At 43.1% G+C, this 24,474-nt stretch overlaps 1 protein-coding gene and 1 long non-coding RNA gene across 4 annotated transcripts in view; one reads left to right on the plus strand and one right to left on the minus strand.

Annotated features, from left to right (window-relative positions):
- The window catches only part of CUNH10orf67 (chromosome unknown C10orf67 homolog), a 76,467-nt gene extending 70,263 nt beyond the window's left edge, over window positions 1–6,204 (minus strand). The window contains exon 1 of the mRNA XM_050152698.1: window positions 6,095–6,204. Within this exon, the coding sequence (XP_050008655.1) occupies window positions 6,095–6,204 (110 nt within the window). The remainder of the gene's footprint in view (window positions 1–6,094) is intronic.
- A 2,038-nt stretch (window positions 6,205–8,242) lies between these two features.
- LOC126507821 (uncharacterized) overlaps window positions 8,243–24,474 on the plus strand; it is a 63,774-nt gene continuing 47,542 nt past the window's right edge. For 2 of the 3 annotated variants that reach the window (XR_007593648.1, XR_007593647.1), the window contains exon 1: window positions 8,243–8,437. This is a non-coding gene — a long non-coding RNA (uncharacterized lncRNA). The remainder of the gene's footprint in view (window positions 8,438–24,474) is intronic. The other variant, XR_007593646.1, reaches the window with a different exon arrangement.

Consider the following 24,474-nt stretch of genomic DNA (forward strand, 5'->3'; position numbering starts at 1 on the left):
TATGGCAATACACAAATTAATAGTAATGGGTTAAGTTAATATGTAAGAGTTAGCCAATAAGAAGCTAGAGCTAATAGGCCAAGCAGTGATTTAAATAATATAGTTTCTGTGTGATTATTTCAGGGCTGAGTAGCCAGGAACCAACAGGTGGCCTTCCTACAACAAATGTACCCCAAGGCAGTGGGACAAAACTAGAAAAATTGATATAAGGTCACGGTTTTACAAATAAATGCATGTATGAATATATATGTATATATATTATATACTTAGGTCTACAAATAGTTACAGGTGAATGTATGTGCATATGTGCGTGTAAACATATATCATCTAGTTACATATACATTTGTTTCTATTTATACCTGACTAGGGGACCTACAAGAGTGAAACACCAGTAGTGATGAGCATCCCGTGAATGAGATACTACTTGGTAAATGTCATCCACCCCTAAAAGGAATCATGTCCCTCAGGAAGGAGAGTAATTTGAGAGAGGTATAAAAGTATAAAATTATGCATAAACAAGTGCAAAATGAACCCATAACATTTTCATATAAAAAAATCAACAAATACTCAATAAACGATCATAAGAGTTATATGAGGGTTATGAGAGAACAAAGATGATTCTGGATAGAAAAGAGTCCCACTGGCTGTATTGAGAACAATATGAGCATCAAAATAAAAGTTAAGTACTAAATTATAATGCATGGAATAAATATAGTCCATTGGAGGTATTAAATTATGAGATTTGTGTTGATGTGATGAATAGAAATTGAACAAAATATAGAAGACCCTTAAAAGTATACAAGCATGGTGAAAACAGAACCAGTACTCAACAACCTCCACAAGGGTGAGCAATTGAGATGAAAGTCATTTATGATGGCTGAGGCCAGTCAGTATAAGTTCGTTTAAGTAAAGGAAATACTAAACTAACAACACAGCACAAGAAGAAAGGTCCATTTGAGCTAGAGAGCCTTGGAAGACACTAACTGGACAAGACCAGTATGATTTTTGTTTGTTTGCTTGTTTGTTTGTTTGTTTGTTTGTCCAGACAGGGTCTCTCCTGGAACTCACTCTGTAGACCAGGCTAACCTTGAACTCACAGAGTTCTACCTGCCTCTGCCTCCCAAGTGCTGGGATTAAATGCCTGTCCACCAAACTCAGCTCAAGGTCATTGTTGCTAATGGTAGTTAATTGAACAGCCTTACCAGCATTGAATCCCTAAAGAGAGAACAGCTCTTCTTTGTGGCATTCCTGGGGTAAAAACACGACCTGAATCTGGTTGTGTCACATCATAGGAGGCTGCGCTATAGCTGACGACTGTACAGAATGTCAGTGTCACATACATAAAAAACTGGGAAAGGCTGAAGAACTCTTCTAGACTACATGCATTCTGTGTCCTTGTGGGACATTATGAGCAGCTGACGGAATAGGAGAATCTCAAGCCCAATGAACAGATAGATAGATGGGCCTGTCACCGCAGGATAGGCTCGTACAGTCCCACAAAACCATCCAGAAGTGCTCATGAATGAGAGCTAAGAAGGAATATTCTCCTGTTGTTAACACTTGAGCAATTGTTTGTCCACTGCTTCTTTCTGGAGGAAGCACCTGCAGTAGACATCTAGATTAAGTTACGAGCATGGGTGGCCAGGAAGGCAAAAGATTGGTAGCAAGAGCATCTAGGGAGGAGTTACAGGGATGAACTTTTAAGAATAGGGACAGACTATAAGCATCCCTGTAAGAAACAGTGACGACATTAGGAGTCAGGAAGCCTGGCTGTTTTGCGATCCTTAGGCCACTGAACTGAAGGCATAAATTCGGGATCACCCTCCTTCACGAAATGACTGAAATCTGATTAGCAAGGCATGACTGGGTGATTGCTGTCCATGGAGTCAAGGAGGACTCTGCGCGATCCCTGAGTTCTCAAAATGCCTCTTAGTATTCCATGGCCATGGTAAAGACCAATTGAAAACAGAGCAGCCAAGACAGCAAAAAGATCCTGCTTGGTAAGGAGCTTTGGCCCGACTGAACTTTGTGGTGTTTGTTCCTTAGCGAGTGGACAAGCTTTCTCTGCAGACCAGCGCTGCTCACAGCCTCTGCCAAGTCTCTTTGCCCTTAGTAGCCGGAAACTTTTAGTGTCTCCCATGCTGTCTCCAAATAAGTATTTATCCTAGTCGGGGGGATTCTAAAGTGTCCAAACCCTGGGTGCCACATCAATGGATCAGATAGAACCCACCATCTGGATGTGCCCTGATTCCCTACAGTCTGCACCCTGTACATTTAAGAGACCTCCTGTTATTCTTCCAGTCTAGAGCTGTAATCTTTCACCCTCCCCCAGTGCTAAGTGGCTTCTTTTCTCTATTCAACTTCATTTTCTCTTAGGCTTGACATTTATGTTCTTTTATTCCTTCCTATTTTAGGCAAAAAAAAAAACCCACTTTATTTGAGTAGTAGTTTTATAGAATGTGGATAATTTTGTGTGTGAATAGCTTTTATTATCAATATGTTATTTCAGGTTATGGTTCAGAAACAGCATAATATGTTTGGTTATTCTTTCTGTAACTATAACAGGGCAATGATAAAATATGTAATTTTACAGATAAACCCTCTGGAGTGTTTAAAAACAATACACCTATTTATAGAGCAGCTTGCCCCAGAGGCTTTGTTGAGATGTATGCTTTAATCTACACTTTTTCTTCTTCCAGTAATTTTCCAACATCTTGTTTCAAGGCTGCGGAAACTGAGGTTTAACAAAGGCAAATAACTCATCTAAAACTGTAAACTAGGGGTGGGGGACAGATCTGGGAGTGTAAGGTCCCCACCCCAGTTTTAACTTCTTGTATGATTGATTGATTTAGAAAGATCCGGCTCATCCAGAATCTAAATAAAATATGAAGGTTCATTCTTCAGCTTCTCTTCAAATCTGAAGTAGCTCTAATTTTAGATGCTAACAGCACAGTCTAGAGTGAAAGCCCACATCCCAAGGCCTTAGCTAAGTGGTTTCTACACAGCCCTTATTTAGAGTCTGTGCAATTCTCCCAAATAATGGGTTGCTCATTATGCATAAATGATAGTCTTGGGAGATAACAATTATGTTTAACAAATTAGACACAAAATTAATATGCTAACTTATATGAAACAGACCCATGAATATTTATTAATAGGCTGCAGCAACACATCCCACTGAGCCCTAGAATAGTCCATCCTCACAAATGCTGGTTAGCGAATTAGTCAATGAAGATGACATTAGAGGTGCTAAATTTTCACTGTGCTGAATGGCTCAATGTTATTTAAGGAAAATAGTCTTTTATTGTTTTCTGTTTCAAAGATATATTTGATATATATTATATCAAATCAAAAATCAATATATATCTGTATGTTATATATGTATATATATATATAAATTTATATATGTATTTTCTGGCTGATATTACCAAATCTTATAGTTTACTTAACACAGCATCATTTTACAAATTATTTCCAAATTGATATACCAAACTGGACCCCTCGTCCAATCTGCAGGCCTCACTACTGAACTGCTTAAATAGATGTTTCAACAGTCACTGCTGATATTCTGTATCCCAAGGGGAGCTGATCACATCACCCCATCCTGTTGCTCACATTCCCTTTACCAACAAAATTAACTGCAACCCCATTCTTCCAGCTACTCAAGTCAGAAACCTTGGAGACTGTCCTAGGCATGGCAGTCCATCAGTAAACTTAACCAATCCCTTTTTAAAGGAGTAATAAGAATCTGATCACATCTTCAGCTCCTCCAAGGACCGCCTCCTGTTCTCCAGCGACCACATGACCACAATTTCCACAAGCATTGTCTGCTTATCTGCTTGTGTGTGAGCATGGGAAGCCAGAAGTCAAGGTTGAGTGTCTTCCTCTATTGTGTGCCTCCTTGTTTTTGGAATGAAACCACTTGATGAATTCCGGCTTCTAGCTGCATCAGCTAGATTAGTGGCTGGCAGTGAGCAGCTGGGACCCCCACCCCCGAGCTGGGCTTACAGATTTGCTTCACTATGCCCAGCTTTGTACATGGCTGAAGATACACTCAGGCCCTCATAGCAACTCTCCAAGGCCATCCTCCTGGATAGATATTATACAAGTCCCCTAGCTGGTTTCCCCACTTGTGCCCTTGTCCCTGTTGTGGTCTATTGTCAAAACAGCAGAGCAAACCAGTAGATAGGTAAGTCAGAGAATGTTGGGACTCTACGTCAATACCCTCCTGGCCTCCCACCTCCTTGGAAATAAAAGCTGAAGTCTTTGTGGCGATCTAAGACCGTGGAATCTGGCCATCTCTCTTTTGCCTCACCCCACTCTATGCTACAGCCATGCAGGCCTCCTGTATTCCTATACCCAGACTCCCTACCTTCCCTTTCTCTCAGCCAGGGTTTTGGCTCCAGATCTATCTGCCTGGCTCCTCCCTGCAATTTCTTCTTAATGTCAGCACAGTGAAGTATTTCTGAGAGCCATATCTAAAATTATAATTCCCCCCTTTTTTTCTACTCGGTGACTTGGGGGTGTGTAACGTGCACACACGATTTCCTCTGCTACCCTTTGCTTCTGTCTCTCTGTCCATGCTGCCTGACTCATATGGTCGCTGACTTAACTAGTTTGCCGTTGATTCCTAACTAGAATGTCTACTTCACCAGGGTTGAGCTGTCTTTGTGTGAATGGCTGTCTTCCCAGGCCCTAACCCAGCTATGCTCAGGTCACTGGGTGTTGGGGGGTGTTCAGCTTCTCCCACTCATTTCAGAACTCCAACCTGGTTCACTGAAGAAAAAAGGTTATGGGCGTTAGTGGTTTCTGGATCCAGTCAATGTATGTTAGTATGGTACTCGGCAGAAGTCAGTCAGTCCCTTGAGTCTGGCTGGAATGTTGTTGGGGACTTATTCCACGGTGGAATGTCAAGAAATCCAGGAGAAAGGGACTCTTAGGAACAGATTACACATAGTGTAATCCACTGGTGTCTACCGTGAACTGCCTGTGATATGTGCTTTTGACACCTATCAGGGTCTTTATGTACCTTTATCAGGGTCTGCGTGTACTCTGACTCTGTTTGATCAACGTACCTATTGTTTAATACAGTTGCACTCGGGAGGCTGGGCTCAACAGGATTGTGTCACTGAGTCAAGCCCACTATTGGACTGGTCCAGCTATAGGCAACTGCCCTACCCCCATCCACGCCCCAGCAACCTGGAGCTACCATGGTGTTGGGATTGCCTGGAACCAATTACCTGGCTCCCTGAAGCCTCCGCCTATGAAACTGCATCTTATAGCAGTTAACCCAGGCTTTTGTGCCCACTACTTTGAAAAGGTGTTTTAAGAAAAATGTTCCCCACCCCCAACACACACACACAAGAAATGTCAACTCTACATTATCCAAATAACAATAGTAGGGTTGAGGTCACAGAATCCCAAGAAGGAGAAATGAAAGCCAAGGATCCTGAAATAACACAAACGCGTATGACTGGCTGTCTCTGTGCTTTTGGGAAGTGCTCTAGTTCTAAGAAAATCCATGTCAACACCCTACTTGTTGATGGCTTCTAGAATATGGGGTCAAGAGAGCTGAACGGATCATGATGTGGGAGCCTCTGAAATAGAACTGTACCGTTATAAGAGGCAGGGTGGTGGTGGTAGAGAGTGGGGAAGTTGGGAGACAGCCCCTCTGCAGGTCCCAAAGAAAGTGTTTATGGGAAAGGACTACAAGACACCAAACCAGTGCCCAGTACTTGGACTTTCAGCCTTAGAATAGCCAAAGAAATCTGTGTTTAAAAGCTGGAGTCTCTGGTATTTTTCTTAAAGCAGCTCTCTGTCATTACTGTATGGCTCTCTTCTAGAGCATACTTGGGTGAACACATTTAACATGCCGTGCTCGATGACAAGCAGGCACAGTTGGCCACTGTCCTGTTCCCAGGTGAGATAATAGAGACGGAGAAGTAAACCACCTAAGTCAGGTCGGGGTGAGAAGCTAGGCAGAATTGAAATCCAGCCCTGAGCCTGAGCTTTTAACCTACGGTTTACTTAAGAAATCAAAAGACACGAGGCTGTGGGCCTGCTCTGGGGTGCGTGGGCTCAGCGGGAAGGTCACCTGGGGTTGTATTGAAATTGTTCAATAGCCCCCTGGAGGGTCTCGAGAATCCTCCGGCACCCTTGGGTCTTTGACGTGTCCTCCCAGTTCTCAGTCTCAGCGTCCGCCATGCCCGCAGGCTGTGCGCCAGCCCTCTGAGTTCAGAAAGGATCAATCCCAAAGCCAGCGTCTGTTGCCATGGCGACTCCCAGGGAAACCTGAGAAGGGTGGGTGGGGATGGGGGCGGGGCGGAGCAGAGAGAGGGTGGGGGTGGGGTGGCTGAGGTGCAGGGAGGGCTGCGAAGGTGCCCCTCTGTTCCGCCATGCCACCTGCCCTACCAAACATACACCCTGGGACAAAGCACCTCTTCCCCGGACGCCCACAACCCAGCCGGCTCCTAAAATGTCTCCAAGGAAAGTTGCACCCCGTAAATAACTCTGCTGTGGCCCACACGCCTCCAGACCCTTTCTGCTTCCTTCACTCCCGAGGCTCTGAGCTCAACCTTCCTTCCTGGCTGGACAACGCCCCTCCCACGTGCCTGTCGCTCTCTTTTGCTTGGCCTGTTACCAAATGTCACCCTCTGGGAAGATGGGAACTAGTGACCCCATTTATTAGCTATGCTCATGACATAAAGAGGCTTGGCTGTCAGCAATCCCACAGGAGAGCAGGTGGCTTGATAAAATAGCTCCGCCTTCACCTGACCACACACACTAGGAGGGCTGCGAGCAAAGACTTCCTTTGCAGAGGTTAAACAGGCCTGCATCCTTATTTAATAGAAAGGCAGTTCCCACTCTACCATGCACGGTGGAATTCAACTCACTAGCTACCATTCTTAAGAGAAGCTATTTTTAGTGATGAAACTATCAATCATTCTCAACTGTGGATCACCCAGTGACAACAGCTGACAAGGGACACCTAAGCTCAGGGTGCCATCTCTCTGTTTTATAGCTAAGTGTTCTTATTCTCTTTTCACTATATTGTCTACAGAAGATACTGGTTTTTTTCCCTTCTCTCTCTTCTAATTAGCTTGGTGATAAGAGAAACAGAAAGAAATTCACTCTAACATCACCATTGTCTTTAAATGTTTAAAACATGTGGTGTCTATGTGTGTGTGTGTGTGTGTGTGTGGTGTGTGTGTGTGCACACGCCGGCGCCTTTTTACAGTGCCCTGGGAGACCAGAAGAGGGTGATGCATCTCCTGGAACTGGAGTGTCAGAAGCCTGTGATTTGCCCTTTGGCTACTGGTGACCAAACTCCTGACTCTCTGCAAGTGCTCTGAACAGTTGAGCTGTTTCCCCAGCCCCGGCACTGTTCCACACTTCCACACAGAAGTAGTGTGTGGTGGCCCAGACTCAGGATCCCAACACTCTGGATACAGGCAGAAGGCGAGAAGATGGAGAGTTCAGGGTCATATCGACTCCATCTTAGTCCATTTCTCAGGAAACGAGGGGGTGGGGAAAGAAAGAGACAGAAAGAGGGAGGGAGGAAGAATATAAGATGGTTAACAGAAACTGTAACAACAAAACAACAAAATAACAGTTAAAGGTTTGTTTTCCTTGGGGACAGGGCTATTTTTGCTCTACCGAGATTGTAATTTTTTTTTTAATTTTCTAACTTCTAGGGCTGGGCATGTAGCTCCATGGTAGAGTGCTTAGCATACACAAGTTCTTGAGTTCAAGTCCTGACACTACGTAAACTGGGTGTGTGGTACATGCCCATAATTCCAGCACTCTAGAGCCAAGAGGTCAGAAGTTCAAGGTCATCCTTTCTATATAGGGGGTTCAAGGTCAATCTTACTTGAGATCCTATGTTTAAAAAATATATACAACTTGAAAACAATTCAACATTAACTTAGGAAACTTTTATTATATAAAAGTATTTTAATATAGATATCTACAATACATCGTCTTTTTCTTCACCATACACATTTTTTTTAGAAAAATAAAGATTAAATTAGAACAGAGTCAAGATAGTATAATGAGTTGTGATAAGCTCTTGGCTATGTGGCTTAGGTAATTATAAATGATATTTTGAAACTGACGCAAGATCTTACAGTTGAGCTCATGAGTCATTCGTCAGGGCTGTGTGGCATTTGTTGGTCAGGCTGCATAGTTACGCCATCCCCCAGAAACACAGACCAAAACAAAACGTCTTTATCGGAACTTTGCAGCCACCTAGCAAGGAGATTCAGTTTTCAGCATGCAGGGCACCAAGAAACAAGTGTGAAACTATGGGCAGCATAACATTTCCTGTTGGCCACCTGCGTTTAATCTCCGACTGTCCTGGCTTATACAGCTGTTCACCTCAGATCACAATCTCACCTCCAGAAAGGAGGCCTGGCACAATCAGGTTTGTCATACTGAGGTTAGTCTCCTTTCATCAGATGTGGGATTCAATGGCGGTTTTAGTAGAGAAAGTTCATGGACTCCAGGCTAAATATTAGAAATATCGGCTCTAAACTCACTTTCGAGTACTGGGCTCATATATTTAACATTCCCGAGCTTCTGGTGTTTTATAAACAAAAGCTGGCTAACAAACCTTTCTCAACAGGCAGTTTGGCTTAATCTGTAAAGTGGGAAGAACTTGCAGCCCACACAGCACACTACAAAACAGACCCCAACCATGCTCTTAAAACAATCTTTCCTTTTCCCAAACCACCCGCAAAGAAGACAACTGCAACATCCAAGGTTTTCAGCTTCCTAGAAGCTAAATATTTCAAAAGCTAGAATGATTCTTCACTTCCTCAGCCAATAGGACAGAGGGCACAGCTTAAACACACACACACACACACGCACACACACACACACACACACACACGCGCGCGCGCACACGCGTGCGTATAAATAGACTCGGCTTCCTATGAAAATATCACCTGCCAATTATCAAGAGGGATTGCACCTTAGATTAAGTAGCAGGAGCATTTGATTAAGAGTCAAGTGGTGTCTCTAAACATGGTAATTTATATATCCCAGTTGGACATTATCAGTTCTGTAACTCTAGTAAAACCCAGGAGGTTTCAGTTTAGGTTTGTAATTTAAATTCTTTTGAGAGAGTCATGCTATGGGAAATGCTTATTTTTTCTTTATCACCAGCCATAATATGTGATTATGTGGCACGGCTGCTGTTATGTAAACTTGTTTTATGTAATGCTCTGTTCCTAACTGGAGATCTGAAGTAAAGGGTTGGGAAAGGAAACAGAGAAGCCCCAGCCAGCCAGGACAATTTTATGTCCTAAATCCTTTATAGGTAAGACCAAAGAGACTAGATCATGTCTTAAACTGGGTTGCAGCAAGTTACCATTTCCTCTGTAAATATCCATTAGTGATTGTTTGGCACCTGGTTGAAATGAAAGTCACAATGATAGGCAAGGCAGAGAGTTTGGGTAGGTGTGACCTACATTAATATTGGGATGTTGGCTGTCAGATGTCCTTGAGCACTGGGTGGACTGTTTCCTGTGTTTAGAGCTAACTTTAAATCAGGGCCCCAAGAAAGGAACAAGGGCCAAGTGAGAGGAAAATGGTGGGACTTTGAGAAGAAAGGCCCCTTGAGAGGCATGTGAGCTCACTGCCGAGGATCCTCCATCCTGCCCATGGCCTAGGAACACTGTCGTGTGCTGCCATTGCAGTACAGAGGGAGGTGATGGGGACAAGTTGGAATCTGGATGGAGACAATATAGGGACAATCATTATATTTAATGCCATGGAAGACTAATCCTTTGTAAGATGCTAAGAAAAAGCTACCAGCTACAACACTACCTTAATAGAAAGTAGCAAAATAAGAATAGTAAAGACCCTTACTGGGAACTCTATTTCATCAGACCCAGAGAGCGTCTCTTATCCTGGGAAGGAGGGCAGCCCAGGCTTTTCTGTAATTTGAATAAATCATCCCATGGGCCCACCATGTTACCTGTTCATTTCCACTGTCACAAGGAAGAAGGCCAATGACCAGCTCATGGTCACTGGCGTATACATTTGACAAAGACTTAATCTGGGCAGAAATGTGATTTTGACCAGAGTAAGGGCTGAAGACTCCTGATCTGTGATTTTACTTTCTATGGTGTAAGTTAATCATTCTCTCCAAAGACAGTACCAACCCTACATACAATACAGAGCAGGGTTTTTTGAGCTATTACACTCATAGAACTTGTGTTATACTGTTAAAACTGCTCTGTTTAAGCAGGGTGTGGGTGGTGGTGCACTCTTTTTATCCTTGCACTGGGGAGGCAGAGGCAGGAGGGTCTCCGAGTTTAAGGCCAGCCTGTCTAAAGAGTGAGTTCCAGGACAACTAGGGCTACACACAGAAACCCCATCTTGAAAAAAAAAAACACAACAACAACAAAGAAAAGGAAAGAAAAAAAAAACCCACATGTTGTTTTATTAAGTTATTACTGTGTAACTAGAGGTTTCCCTTCTGTCCACCATTTCTATTATTCTATATTTTACCACAAGGCTCATGGCTTGCTACCTCACATCTTGCTTCTCCAGCAGCTGCTGGTGTCTCCCTCGACTCCACCTTCTTCCTCCCTGTATTCAGTTTGGCTTTCCCACCTAGCTATAGTCTGCCCTGCCGTAGGCCAAAGCAGCTTCTTTATTAACCAATGATATAAACATATTCACAGCATAGAGAGGGGCAACCATATCATCACTGTCTCTGGTTCATAAATTATCAGATATATACTTGAGAGAGAGAGAGAGAGAGAGAGAGAGAGAGAGAGAGAGAGAGAGATTAACTGCTGACAGTTTAGATCCCCGATATCAGGCCAAGACTCAGAATCAAGAGGTCCCCTCCAGGTATATCAAGTTAGATTTTATCTGGGCTCTCCCATTAACACTGTGCACCTGCATTCAATATAGTATCTCTTTGTATGTATATACAGATATAGGTATACAGCTCAAACAAGGGTCTGTCTCGACAAGGCTGACCTCAGACTCACAGAGATTCCTGCCTCTGCCTCTGCCTCCTGAATGCTAGGATTAAAGGTGTGTGCCACTATAACCAGAATGGCCTAGCTTTAAACTCTTAACACAGAAATGAATTTCTGTGCCAAAACTTGTATTTAGCAATCTTGAGTACTTAGAGGGGGAGTTACATGGTAGCCGCAGTAGTTTGAAAGGCAGGCTTATTGCAGCTGTGATGTTGGCTTTGTTGCTTGGAAACCTTTCTCTGCACATCCAGAGTACTGTGGATGAATCACACAGACCAGGTCTGCAGGAATCAACAGTGTGGGAATGATAACCCAGCAACTGCTGCTCAAAGCAGGAAGCCCCCACTCTGAAAAGGACTGGTTTTGTTTGTTTATGTAGCCCCTTCCTCCAGATTGTACTGGTCCCTCCTTGGGGAGGGGGGGACTCACAAGACCCAGGAAGCTGACTCAAGGCTGATGATCTCAGTAAGTTCCTCCCAGTTTCCTTCAAATAACCTGATTTCATTGTGATCTTTTTCATGGTTCTCTGAGGCTTGTATTCATGGTTACCGAGATCAAAGTTACAATGCAAATTAGTAACTTGTAAATGGAAGCTTGCTTCCCCAATGTTCTTTTCCCCAAACTACCAATCAGTCTTCAGACTAGAACAGGAGAGCTCGTGCCAAGACCTTGTAGCACTCTCAAAGTACCAGGTCCTAAAGAAACAGGCTTCTTTGGAACTCTGCTTCCCCATTACCTGTGGAAACAGTTATCTTTACCTTTATCAAACTTCAAAAGACAAAGCATTCATTCCAAGAAATCCTAGTTTCCTATTACCCAAATCGGTGAGTTTTGTGAGAAGCCATAAGAAATAATAAAAATTTTCTTAGTGAAACGGATTTTGCTGAGTAGTGCAGAGTGCTCCATCTTGTTCATCCTCATCGTCTCAGGGCCCTCGTCACTGTCCTCTGCATGGTAGGTGTTCAATAAAAACTGCTAAATGAATGGTAACTGAGAAAGTTTCTCAGAAAGAATTCAGGCTGGAGATGCAGTTCCGAGCAGAGTGCTGACCTAAAAAGATCTTGAGTTTGTTGCCAGCGCCTCATAAAGCAGCCATGGTTCGTGTTTACAAACCCAGAACTCAGGAGGCAGAGGCAAGAATATCAGAAGTTTAGAGTAATTCTTGGCTGTATAGTAAGTTCAAGGCCAGGCTTCCAAACCTGAGCCTGTCTCAAATAAATAAGACTGAGCAAACCACCCAGAACACTATCCAAAGTCCAAACTCCCAGTAGTCAATGTCAGAAAATCAGGCAGGGGAACCCGATGGATTATTTTCAAGTTAGTTAATTGGGAAGACAAAACTAACTCATGCAAAATGACAGATTCTCTCAAAACAATGTGTAATCACATGCTGATATGTCGAGAAAATAATGATGGCAAGAGGAGAGAAAATTTCATCTTAAGAAAGGAGACTCCCCCCAACTGAGAGCGATTCGCAAATGAAAGCCGCTTGCTCCTAGAGAGTCTTACTGGGGAAACTAACCACTCTTAAAATTTTATCTTACTATTTTTTTATTCTTTATTTTATTTATATTTTTTCTTCTCTCCTTTTACCCCATAGGTCCTTTACATATGTATTAAGGCTTTCAGTTTAGTGTTTTTACAAGGCTCCAGAGTATGCAAATAAGGGGTCTCTTGTTTCTTGAGCCTTTTCTTGGGCTCTTTTCTTTCTGTTTGTTTTGTCCAGGTCTGATGTGTTAGTCTTTGTTTTATTTTATTATAATTTATTATTATCCCACAGAAGCCTGTTTGTTTTCTAAGGAGAGACAGAAAGGATGTGGATCTGATGGAAGGGGAGGCGGGGAGAGACTAGGAGAAGTAAAGGAAGGAGAAGCCATAAACAGGATGTATTATGTGACAGAGAAAGAAATCTATTTTCAATCAAAAGGAAAAATGAAAGAAAGAAAGGGAGGGAGAGAGACAGGGAGAGAATTCCTTCTAGATGTGAAACATCTAAAGAATCTTCCATAAAATGTTGACACAGAAGTCAAGCCAAAAAGTGCATATGGCCTGCACAGGTAGAAAGGAGCAGGGCTGGAGATATGCAGGGTTCCTTGTTACAGCTGTACTGGAAATGGGTCTGCCCAGTGGCAAATGGGCAGAGACAAGAAACTGGACAAGAAACAAGAGAATGATATTTCCACACTAAGACACACACACACACACACACACACACACACTTCATGTTGAGAACTGTTTTTTTTTTAATCACAGAGAATCACTAGGATGCAGACTCAAACTGCTAGATCAAAAAAAAAAAAGGGGGTGTCTTGTTTTTCTCTGTGTAAATGGAGAAGCAGCGCATTTACACCATACAAGATGTCTGAAATTGCTTAATTGATGTGACTTCCCATTTTGCTTAAGATCATTAAAGAGGAATTCCCATGGGTCCCTCAAACTTTCCGTGACCCTGTTTATTGGTAACTTGTAAATGGAAGATCACATTCCTAATGTTCTTTCTCCCAAATTACTACTCCAACTTCAGACACAGCAGGAGAGCTCGTGCCAAGATCTTATAGCACTCACAAGTACTCGGGTCACAAAGGAACACATTTCTTTGGGACTTTTGTTTCTCTGTTACCTAGGGAGAAAACAGGAACTATGCCTGAACTGTAGCCAAGCCTAGAGAGGCTTCCCTCATTCCGCTCTTTTCACCTGAAAGAATTCACTGGCCCTGGCCCTGTAACAACCCAGCCCATGGTTTCTTAGTGTTTTAATTGTACCCTTCCCTGTCTCTGCATCAACATTGCCTCCTTTGCAACTATATCTGAAAACCTTTTAGTACCAATTCTCCAGTCTGCGGATTTACATTTTGTTTTCCTTGTTAACCCAGACAGCTTAGCTGAAGGGAGAATTGTGTGTTCAAGGTCATGGGCTTGGCCTGTGGTGTCCTTGGGCTTCCTCTTCCAAAGACTGCCCTTCTGACCCCACCCCAGCACTCAGACTTCTCTATATAATCATGACCTGATTTGGGGAGGGGGTGGTAAAGTACAGAGACCTGTCTTCCTGATAAAGGGCTATTAGTCCCTAATTGCTGATTAAGGAAGTAATAGGTCTCCCTTACAAAGAGGACAGGACTTAATACGAATAAATATGAAAATTCTGTACCACCTTGTAAAAACAAGACACAAAATTACTTGAATCCTATGAGTAAAACCATAAAACCCTATGGAAGCATTTGCAGTTACAATGGGCAAAGAATTTTTAAAAAGACCAGGACATAAAAGAAAATGGATACAACAGAGGTGAGGTTATTAATGAGTTTATTCTTTCCTCCACATTTTCTCACAGTGTTGTTTATGTTAGTAGACAAGATTCTCAAAAAAAAAAATCTTTCATCTTCTGGCTCTGCTTTTCCCTTCATATCTAGATAAATAAAATAATATCAATCGTAGTAGTTTCCTTTGATTAAAAACTATCTCAACAGGGCAAGGGGGATTTAGCTCAGGGCTAGAGCACCTCACTTAACATGTCCAAAGTCCTAGAATCCATCCTTACCACTAAAAAGTAAATGAAACAAAAAATGAAATTTCAGGCATGCTTGCAGGGATGGAGACTTTATTCATGTGTCCCTCTGCCCCTGCCACCAAGCTTTCTCCATGAGCATAGGACAGCTTTTTTGATCCAAAAGTCACCTTGAACTGAAACTACCAACTCTGCTATCTTGAAGATGCTCTGGGAGACAAAGAGGCCACCAGAAGGAATTCTCAGCTAGCCGTCAAACAGCATCATCCTCCCACTTATGGTCATATCCACCCGAGGGATTCCTCTGGCCCTGTACTCTCCTGTGCGCTCAAGCTGCCCCCATCCACACACTGTCCAAGGGATTGTGAGGCACTTCACTGGAGGGGGCATCACCGGAGCTGAGTTTCAGAGATTGTGACAGAGGTTAAAGGGGAGAAATGAATATAGAAGGTAGGATACAGTAGTACCCTCACCCTTGATAAAGCAGGAGCTGCAGAGTAGCGAACAGGAACAGGAAAGTGTCACACAGCTAAGGCTTATGAGTTTCTCTTGAGTGATTCATACAGACTATGATTTAGCTAATGAGTAAGGAGAACAGCAGAGTCCAGGAGTCAGGCTCGCTCACGCTCTTTTGATACTGGGAAATGTATTGACAGGCTCCAGTGTGCATCATAGCTGAAACAACGCTTTAAACAATTCAATTCACGTAACCAGAAAATGAAGAATTAGATGGTTACTTAAGATAGTTGGACTAGCCAGGTGGCTGCGGAGGAGCATACCTTTAATCCCAGCACTTGGGAGGCAGGGGCAGGTGGATCTCTGTGAGTTCGAGGCCAGCCTGTTCTACAAGAGCTAGTTCCAGGTCAGGCTCCAAAGTCACAGAGAAACCCTGTCTCAAAAAAAACAAACAAATAAAAAAGATAATTAAACTGGACTCTAAAATATAGGAAGTGAAACTAGTAAGCTGTTTTTCTGGCAATTATAAAATCTTCTATCTATATAAACAGTTATGGCAGAAAGGGTCCTGGTCTATGAGAAGTGTAAAAGATAAACATTTAACTGTATGGGGTTCTTGGGGATAATTTGTTTTACCTGTAATACATAAAATGTTTAATCACGTAAGGGAAGTGGGAAATTTTTTTTACTTGTATTCATTGGAATCATTCACTTAAAAATAAAATGTAACCATTTGTAACTTTTATATTGCTTGAAAGATTCTTTGGGGGCATATAAGCCATATATATGCATATACAACATATATTATATATCATGTAATATATATATATACATATATATATATATATGGGAAAAAGAAAAAAAGGAAGTCATAGGAAAGAGAAAGAAGGGAAATATCAGGGTAGTGGAACAGAACACAAAAAGAGTAGAGTTTTTTTCTAAAAAAAAAAAAAAAAGCAACAGAAATAATAAAAAAAAAAGAGAAGATTTTATCCCCCAGAAAAGAAGTCTGTGTGTTTTCTTGCCAACTCAGCATCTGGTTCCCAGTCTCTCTGACCTGCAAAAGACTGGACCCTCTGTAGTCCATGGTCCCTTCTTCCAATAATTCCAATAATTCTGAATCCTACATCCTACATTTTACTTCCGGATGAACCTGTCTTCATCTCCATGAGTCTTGCTAGTGTCTAGACAGTGCCCTTAAGCTTGTGTCTAATGTCTTCCTGGGGTAAAGCCTTAGTAATTCCTTGCACAGAACATGGCACACTTCAGATGCTAGCTGAGCAAGGTCTGCTACCAAGGTTGACCCTTGGCTAACTCTGACAACTTGGGTTTAGGAGGGTCCCTATCATTTCTGAACTGGTAAGAGTTTGTCAGTGTGTTTAAACTGTGTAAACAGTGTGGTTCATGCAGAATACCTTTTCTTCCTGGAGTCTAGGGTTTGCACACTGTTGAGGAAAAGATGACACTGTAAAATTCTTTGGGAAAAGTCTGGACTTTGGTGCTCTTCTAAGTGACAGCTTACTGTCTGTTACTTTTTCTTCAGTGAGAATTAACCACATCCTAGAACTTCCAAGAAGCCCTAGAAGCTTGTCTTGTTTCTTCCAGACATCTCTCTCCCGTATCTCTCCCTTGACTGATTTTATTCTAGTTCCTTTTGCTCATAGTCATAATCATTGCCTAAGTATTGCGAGTCCATCCAGTAAATCACTCATTGATTCTAGAGATGGTCTCGGTGTCCCTGCTGTACCTCTCCGTGTTTTCTTTATTCCTCTCCGTGGACTCCAGTTAATCCAGTTGACTCTAAACACTCCTTGGGCATGCCTGGTCCCATAGCCTTACCCAGCCTTCTCACCTGAACTCTCTCCAGCTATGCCAGGCGGAAAGGCTCCCTTCTTCAAGGCCTGTGCCAAGCCCACCCTCCTCCACCTGTTCCCAAGTGATGGGATAGCCTTGGAGAATATTTCTTTCTCTGAACACCATTTGGCATTTTGCCTGGCTTTTCCTATTCGTTCTAACCCTTCTGGGGATATTTAGAAGCCCTCAGATGCTATCTGACCTCTTCTGGGCTCATTGATTCAAGTGTCTCACATGTCAAGTGCTAGCGTGCAGCCCCTTCCTACCCCACAGCCTCCGACTGTAGGGCCTCCAGGAATGTAGCCACTCTGCAATCCCCAGACTTCTGTCTTATCCTTTCTTTCTCTGTCACTCTTGACAATCTCTGGGTTATTATTTCAACACTGATAATTTGGTCACTGATTCAACCCTTCATGGTATATACAGCTAGCTGACTTCCAACTTATTCTTTGTCTCTACCCAGGCCTGATACACTTGTGAGAGTCACAGCATAAAGCTGTTGACTTCACCATGGACTGGGGTCAGCAACCTCAGGGCTTGCCCCAGTCAGGGGCTGTCATGCCAGGTCAAACAAAGTGGTCCAGTTCCTTAGTAGTTGTTGACAATCTTAACTGGATAAGAGTTTCTACTCAAATGACAAAGACAGTTTCTGAGTTAATCAATTTATTACAATAGACACAAAGACAGAATAAGCAAATATATATATACTATATTAAATTTAATAATATATTAAAATATAAACAAAAAAGTAAAAGAATATGGTTGTCTCATATCAGCAATCCTGGGAGGCTGGTGCAAGAAAATCATGAGTTCAAGGCCAACATGAACCGCATAGCAAAATACTATCTCAAAATAAAACAAAAAAATCTGCCTCCCCCACCACATATAATGCAAGGTAGCATTTAGGATATAGCTCAGCGCTAGAGCATTTGCCATGCTAATCATCTGCTAGTTCAACACCAGGGCTGCGATGAGAAAGACATCCAAGTGCAGAACACTTTGTGTCTCTGTGGGAAAAAGCTGTCCAAATGAGAGGTGTGTCTTAAATGGCCGTCTGAGGTCCCTGGGAGTTATAGTCTTAAAGAGGGATATTATCTTAACTTCCAGATGTCAACCTTGGACAGACACTGGCTCATGTTCTTAGGGTGAGTCTCAGCCCGCCCTTGGCTCTGTTACAGCGTGGGTTATACGGAAAAGCTCAAAATGGAATGAGAGCTATCAAAGCATAGCAACATTAATCACAATTAAAAGGCCGATAGACTTAGATTCACAAAAGACCTAACCCAGCAAAAATCTGTCCCAACAGGGCCCAACAGGAAGCAGATGACTCACTTCGAAGGGGTAGAGGAGGGCTGATGAAGGGAAAACTTGGTGAGGTGTGGTGACGGAAATCCAACAAGAGCATATCCCAGTACCTACAGGAACATCAGAGGCAAGCCAAAACCCAGCCATGGCCAGGGCTGCAGAATTCAGAAGGGTAGGGCAGTCACTGCTGAACATGTCCTCAGCTTGGCTGCTCATTCTCACTCTCCAGCTTGTGCCTCGGGTTTACCAAACCAGACCGAGCTGGAGGAGGAGAGAAGCTGACTGGAAGTGCATCGAAATCAGCTTTTGCAGCCACATCTGGGTAGAGGAGAGTGGTGATTTGATCTGGAGACCAGAGACTATCCAGGCCGCAGACACAAAGCAGATGCACTGCTTTACTTATTTGCTCTACTACGTCAAGCCTCCCTCTCCACATCTCGCCGTCCTTCTCTAGTCTTTCCCTCTCATCCTTCAAGCTCCATTTCACTTCATAAACCAACACAGAGGTCTTTAAGCTCCCACCACCAAAGCCACTAGCTCAGTGGGATAAGTTTGTCTATGTATAATAACCATACAGAAAGGGTATTCAAAACACAATAGAAGTCTACTGCCCTTCTGTGTAGAAGTTGGCAATCACAGGTAGTGAGGTGGCTCAGCTCCACCAAAACCAGCTTCCTTCTGTGCCTTGACTCATTGAATATGGTCACCTTATTTCTCAAAATGTTTCAGCTATGGCCATTGCATCTGCACGACAGCCAGAGGCAGAGGAAGAAATGGGAATGTGCCAAGAAGCAGAGAAATTGCGTTTGGAGGCGCTTCCAGAAAACAATGCCTTTGTTGGTCTTTATTAGCAGAGCTCAGGCTAATGGTCCCTGCCAATTAAAGAGTGATTGTCATTCATTTTGATTGGCTATGTGACTACGTTAATATTAACGGTCCCAGTATTACAGAAATGAAGCAAATCGGAAGGGGAAGCAGGTAGCTAACTTTCCTTGGCATGCCCTATGTATGAATGTGTGTATGCACCCTACGACTTGCCTTGCTTGCTCTATCTTGCCTTTTAAAATGCTCGGCTCTTTTTCCTGTAAAAACAAACACAACTTGAATCTACTCATTTTTTTCCCAGTTGCCTTCTCATCCTACAGTTTTAGAACTCTTTCTTTGGATACTCAGCAATGCCTTGACTTCTGGTATAGGTTCATTTTTAAATGTTTTCCTAAAGTCCTTTTGATAACGGCTATGCTATCAGGAGGCAGGGTCTACAGAGGTGGAGCAGGAGGTGGAACATGTAACGCTGGAGCATGGTAGAGGGGTCAGGTTATGTATGTTAGAGAACTGCGTCCTTCAAGAGGACATTCAAACCCCGGTCCTTTCCTTTCTTTTGTTTTCCATTGTTTCCTGGTTAGCAGGCGAGCATCCTTATTCCAGTGTGCCTGCCATATTCTCTCTGCTATGCTGTTCTCTCACACAAGCCCCAAATCAGTGAAGTCAACAAACCACTAACTTCTGAAACAAGGAGCCCTGATAAACCACTTCTTCCTGGTGCGTTCTCTGGTATTTTGACATTGAAACAGCAGCAGGAAGCAAAGAGCAAGGTAATTTTTTTTATTAGAACACCCCTGTCTACACACCTTTCCAGCTACTGATCCACCAATGAGTGTATCCCATGGCGAGAGCAGAGCATCATGACCCTATCACCTCTCACCCTTGCTGCATCGAGGATGGATTGGTTATTTTTCTTGTTGCCAGGGGAAAAATATCTGGCAACAGCAGCTCAAGGAAGGTTGCATTTACCTTACTTAGCTCATGGTTTGCAGGATGCAGTCTCTCGCAGCAGGGAAGGCATGAAGGTGAGAACGTCAAGCAACTGTTCCTATTGTGTCCGCAGTCAGGACCAAGCAGAGAGATGAATGCTAATCCTTGTTTTACTTTTCCCCTTACTCTTTTGATTCTGTCTGGAATCCCAGCCTTCAAGACTGTGCTGCCCGAGTCAGGGAGGCCTTCCCATCCCAGTCACACCTGCCTGGAAATGCTCTAACACATAAGTCCGGAAGTGTGTCTCCGGAGGGATTCCAAATCTAGTCAAGTTGACAGCAAAGATCAACCATCATGAAGATTAACTTTCCAACACTAAAGAGGCACGTTTATTATCCAAACTTTTGGGGCTGGAGATGGCCCTGCAGTTAAGATCTTGTGCCGCTCTTGCAGAGGACCCAGATTCAGTTCCCAGCACCTGAACAGCAGCTCACAACTGTCTGTAACTCCAGTTCTACCCTATCTAATGCCTTCTTTTGGCCTCTGCAGGCATTGCACAGTTGTGATACCTAGGTATACTTGCCAACAAAACATCCGTAGAAATACAAAGAAATAATTAAATTAAAACAAGGTGCAAACTTGTTTTAGCAAGTATGACCACAGAAGGCTTTTCTAGAACAATGATTTCCTATAGCTGAGGGTGAAATCTAACAGGAGATAAACAGGTTAATTGAAGAAACAACTTCTAGTTTATTTAAGACTCAATTAAGGCTGGTGGTGGTGGTGCACGCCTTTAATCCAAGCACTCGGGAAGCAGAGGCAGGCGGATCTCTGTGAGTTCGAGGCCAGCCTGGTCTACAAGAGCTAGTTCCAGGAAAGGCTCCAAAGCCACAGAGAAACCCTGTCTCAAAAAAAACAAAAAACAAAAATTAAAAAAAAAAGAAGACGCAATTAAAAGGACAAGAGCAGACTGTCAGGAAGGTGGAAGGTATTCTGGGAGTCACTTAGCCCAACACAGCAATGGCCATACAACCCAGGGTGACTGGGCCAGCCTATCTGAAAGCATCCCTACTGCCCCAGCTGTTACTCTGTCGCTGGTGTCCTGGTACATAGTCCTAAGCTTCTGATCTCTCTAAGGAGAAAGTCACTCAGTAAATGTCATGGAATGCAGGGACAAGAAAAACAGCCCTTCTGCCTCATTCATAAACAAGTGAACTGTAAACGCTTCTAAGTCTTCCCATGAGCTGTGAGCTTGCCAGTCACATGCTCTGCAGGGAAGATGAGCTTTGGTGGGGGGTCTGGGTCAGACTAAGGGTGAGAGCTCACATACTTTCTAGGCTTTCCCACAGATCCCTGGGAAGCTGCTACGTAAGCCTCAGAACCTCAGCTTTCTAAAAAGGCAACTCTTGAGAACACGATACACAGTCCTGGCTACTAAATTTTTGTGAGAAATGAACGGAGAAAGACCCACAGAATAGTTTTGGCAAAGCAAAAGAGTTCTCTTTTAAGGAAAACAAAGTCAAGCAGGGGTTGAGTGGCTCTCCTCTTTCCAGGCTTTCCAAACGCGGGTGAAATTCACCCGTGCTGCATCGGATCCCTTCACCGCCATCACATCTGCCCACACTCGTCTGCTTTTGCTCTTTCTTTCTTTCTTTCTTTCTTTCTTTCTTTCTTTCTTTCTTTCTTTCTTTCTTCCCCTTAGAATTCATTCAGTGTCCATGCACAAACCTGCCAAGCCACATTCAGGACAGCTGGTCAACTGATACGCTTTGAGGTTTCTGAAAACAGAATAGCTGAACAGTTTGTTTGAGCCAAAGAGAGGAAGTGGAGTTTGTCCAGTCCTCTGTGCTTCATTCAGAAACCTTAGAACAATTTTCAGACTGGGAAGGTCAATTTTCTATTCAGTTTTTGCCCTATTGATCTGCCCAAAGACCATTAGAATCGAGAGTCAATAAAAAAATGGATGCGGGGATGGATGTTCAGTCAGTTAATGTTTAACTAGCGGTGCAGTGACAACTTCGATAATTGTTTCTTCTAGGAAGCCATCTACATCTCTGCTCCCCTCATGCAAAGATAAACAAATCATAACTCTGTTTAGGTTTCAATGAAGTTCTGGAGGCTCTTGGCATCATTCAAGGTTAGTTCTTGAACTCTGTGGTTCTGTTTGAACAGAAAGAAAGGGTCATAATGTCTTATTTTTGCAGGATGGATTTGGTGCCTGAATTATTTAAGATTTTTTTTTTAGCAAAAGGGTATTGAAAGTTGCAATTCATCAATAAGTAATTATATTGACTCACAAAGCTGAGGAGACTCCAGAGATGAGCTGGAAAGTTCCAGAGAGTGGCTCAATGCAGCAGTTGCCACTCTAGCTCCTTGCATCGTCTTGGCTCATTTCAGGCCTTTGTTAACATGTCTGCTCCATGCCAGGTCAGTCACCATCACTGTCCAAAAAGAGGGAGGGGCTTACTTCCAAACGAGCTCTCAAAAGAGTACAGACAAGGAGAAATGCCCTAGCACACACAGCAAACACCATAGCTCTCTCTAAGTCTTGGGCTCTTCATTTTTCAAAGCTTCCCACATCACATAAAACTTTGTTAAATAAAATTTTCAAATATTTCGTTTTCTTAAAGGTTCATTGTATATTTTAGTTATGTACGTGCACACACACACACACACACACACACACACATCTGCACCTGAGTGTAGGTATCTGAGGAGATCAGAAGGGGGCATCAGATCCCTCGGATCTGGAGGCACAGGAAGTAGTGGCCCATCCTCCGTGGGCCTCTGCACACTGAGTGCAAACTGTTGACCACAAAGCACTCTCCAGCCCCTGTAAAAAGTTTCTTCTATCCATCTGTCATTTGGGATGAGGGTGCAGCCATGACCCTGCAAAGGGTGAGACATGGTATTACTTTTTCTCCTCTACATTCTTGTGTTACCACTTTTGGAATTGACTCCTTAATTTTTTTCTGAATAAACCGTGGACATACCTGCACCAACGAAAAGAATCCAGATTGAAAACAAAACCCGTATTTTATGGTCCCATGTACATGAGTTATCCATAACAGGCAAAGACATAAACACATTTGATGAGGGGAAGGTGCAGCCTACACGGTGGTGAATAAGGGCTTCCTGGGACAAGAGGAAGCAGGCTTCCTCAGGGAGGCTTCTTTAGAGAATGGCAAGAATGTGCTGAAATTTGACAGGGCCAAGGTTATACTTGGTGAATATGCTAAAATTACTAGAATGTTATCTTGGTTTGCAGTCTGGGCTGTGATAACCACCGTGCCCTAAAGCAAGTTGGGGATATATTTCATCTTAAACCTCCAGGTCCTGCTGCACCCTGCAGGGCAGGAACTCAGGCAAGAACCTTGAAGAAAGAAGAAATGCTGCTTACTGGTTTGCTTTCTGGCTTGCCCCACAGCTCGTGTTCAGATAGCTTTGCTATACAGTCCAGATCTTCCTGCCTAGGGATGGCACCACCCATAGTGGGCTGTGCCCTTCTACAGCAACTAGCAATCAAGACATGCCCATAGGCCAACTGGGAAGTTTCTCAGCTGAGGTTCCCTCTTCACTCCAGTTCACAGCAGGTTGACAATTGAAATTAATTAACCACTGAAGACATATACTTTAAAAGGCTAAATAGTATGGTGTGCAAATTATATATATACATATATACATGTATATATATACAAATTGTATATACATGTATACACATGTATGCATGATATACATATGATATATTTATACACACACATATATGTGTATATGTGTGACTTTTTTCTTTGGAGGGGCTCCTGTGTAGTGTTTCATGCTGGGCAAACATTTCACCATAGCTGTTTGCTTGGCCCTGAATTATATTTGCATTTCTAAGAACCGAGAACATGAGTACAGAAGATCCTCAGATGAACTGAGAATGGAAATGGGCAAGATGGCTTAGTGGTTAAAGACACTGATGTCAAACCTGATGATCTGAATTGAATTCCTGATCTCTATACACACACACACACACACACACACACACACACACACACACACACGGTAAATGTAAAAACAAAACAAACCAACAGCAACAAACCCTTGAATACAGGGCTACCATAAGACCCATCTGTGCCATTCTTAGGTCTATACATCAAGAACTCATATACAAGTCAGCACAGCACAGAGACACTCATACTATGTGTGATAGCCAGGGAATGTAAGCACTCACGGATGATAGATAGATAAAGAAAATGTAATATAGAATGAGATTTTCAGTGTCCACAAAGAAACCTGAAATCCTGACATTTGCAAGACAGTTGGTGCAATTGAACATTATGTTAGGCAAAATAAGCCAGACTCACAAATACTGTAATGGAAAAATTAAAAATGCTGCAGGAAGCAGAAATGCTATAGGTCCCCAAACAGTGGTAGCGGGCAATGTGGCAGCAGGCAGCGGGCCCTGGGAGTAGCCAATCTCAGGCAGCAGGCAGCAGAGATGGCTGCCTGTCCTCGAGTGGTGGCTCGTCCCAGGCAGGGAGACATGTGGCAGGCGGGCAAGAGACTTGGATAGGCACAACATGCAGAATGAGGTTGAATATTTATTCAGGGGGTTATGGAT

This window comes from Alexandromys fortis, unplaced genomic scaffold (assembly GCF_014885135.2).
Source record: "Alexandromys fortis isolate MF-2015 unplaced genomic scaffold, M_Fortis_MF-2015_v1.1 scaffold_54, whole genome shotgun sequence".
Classification (NCBI taxonomy): Eukaryota; Metazoa; Chordata; class Mammalia; order Rodentia; family Cricetidae; genus Alexandromys; species Alexandromys fortis.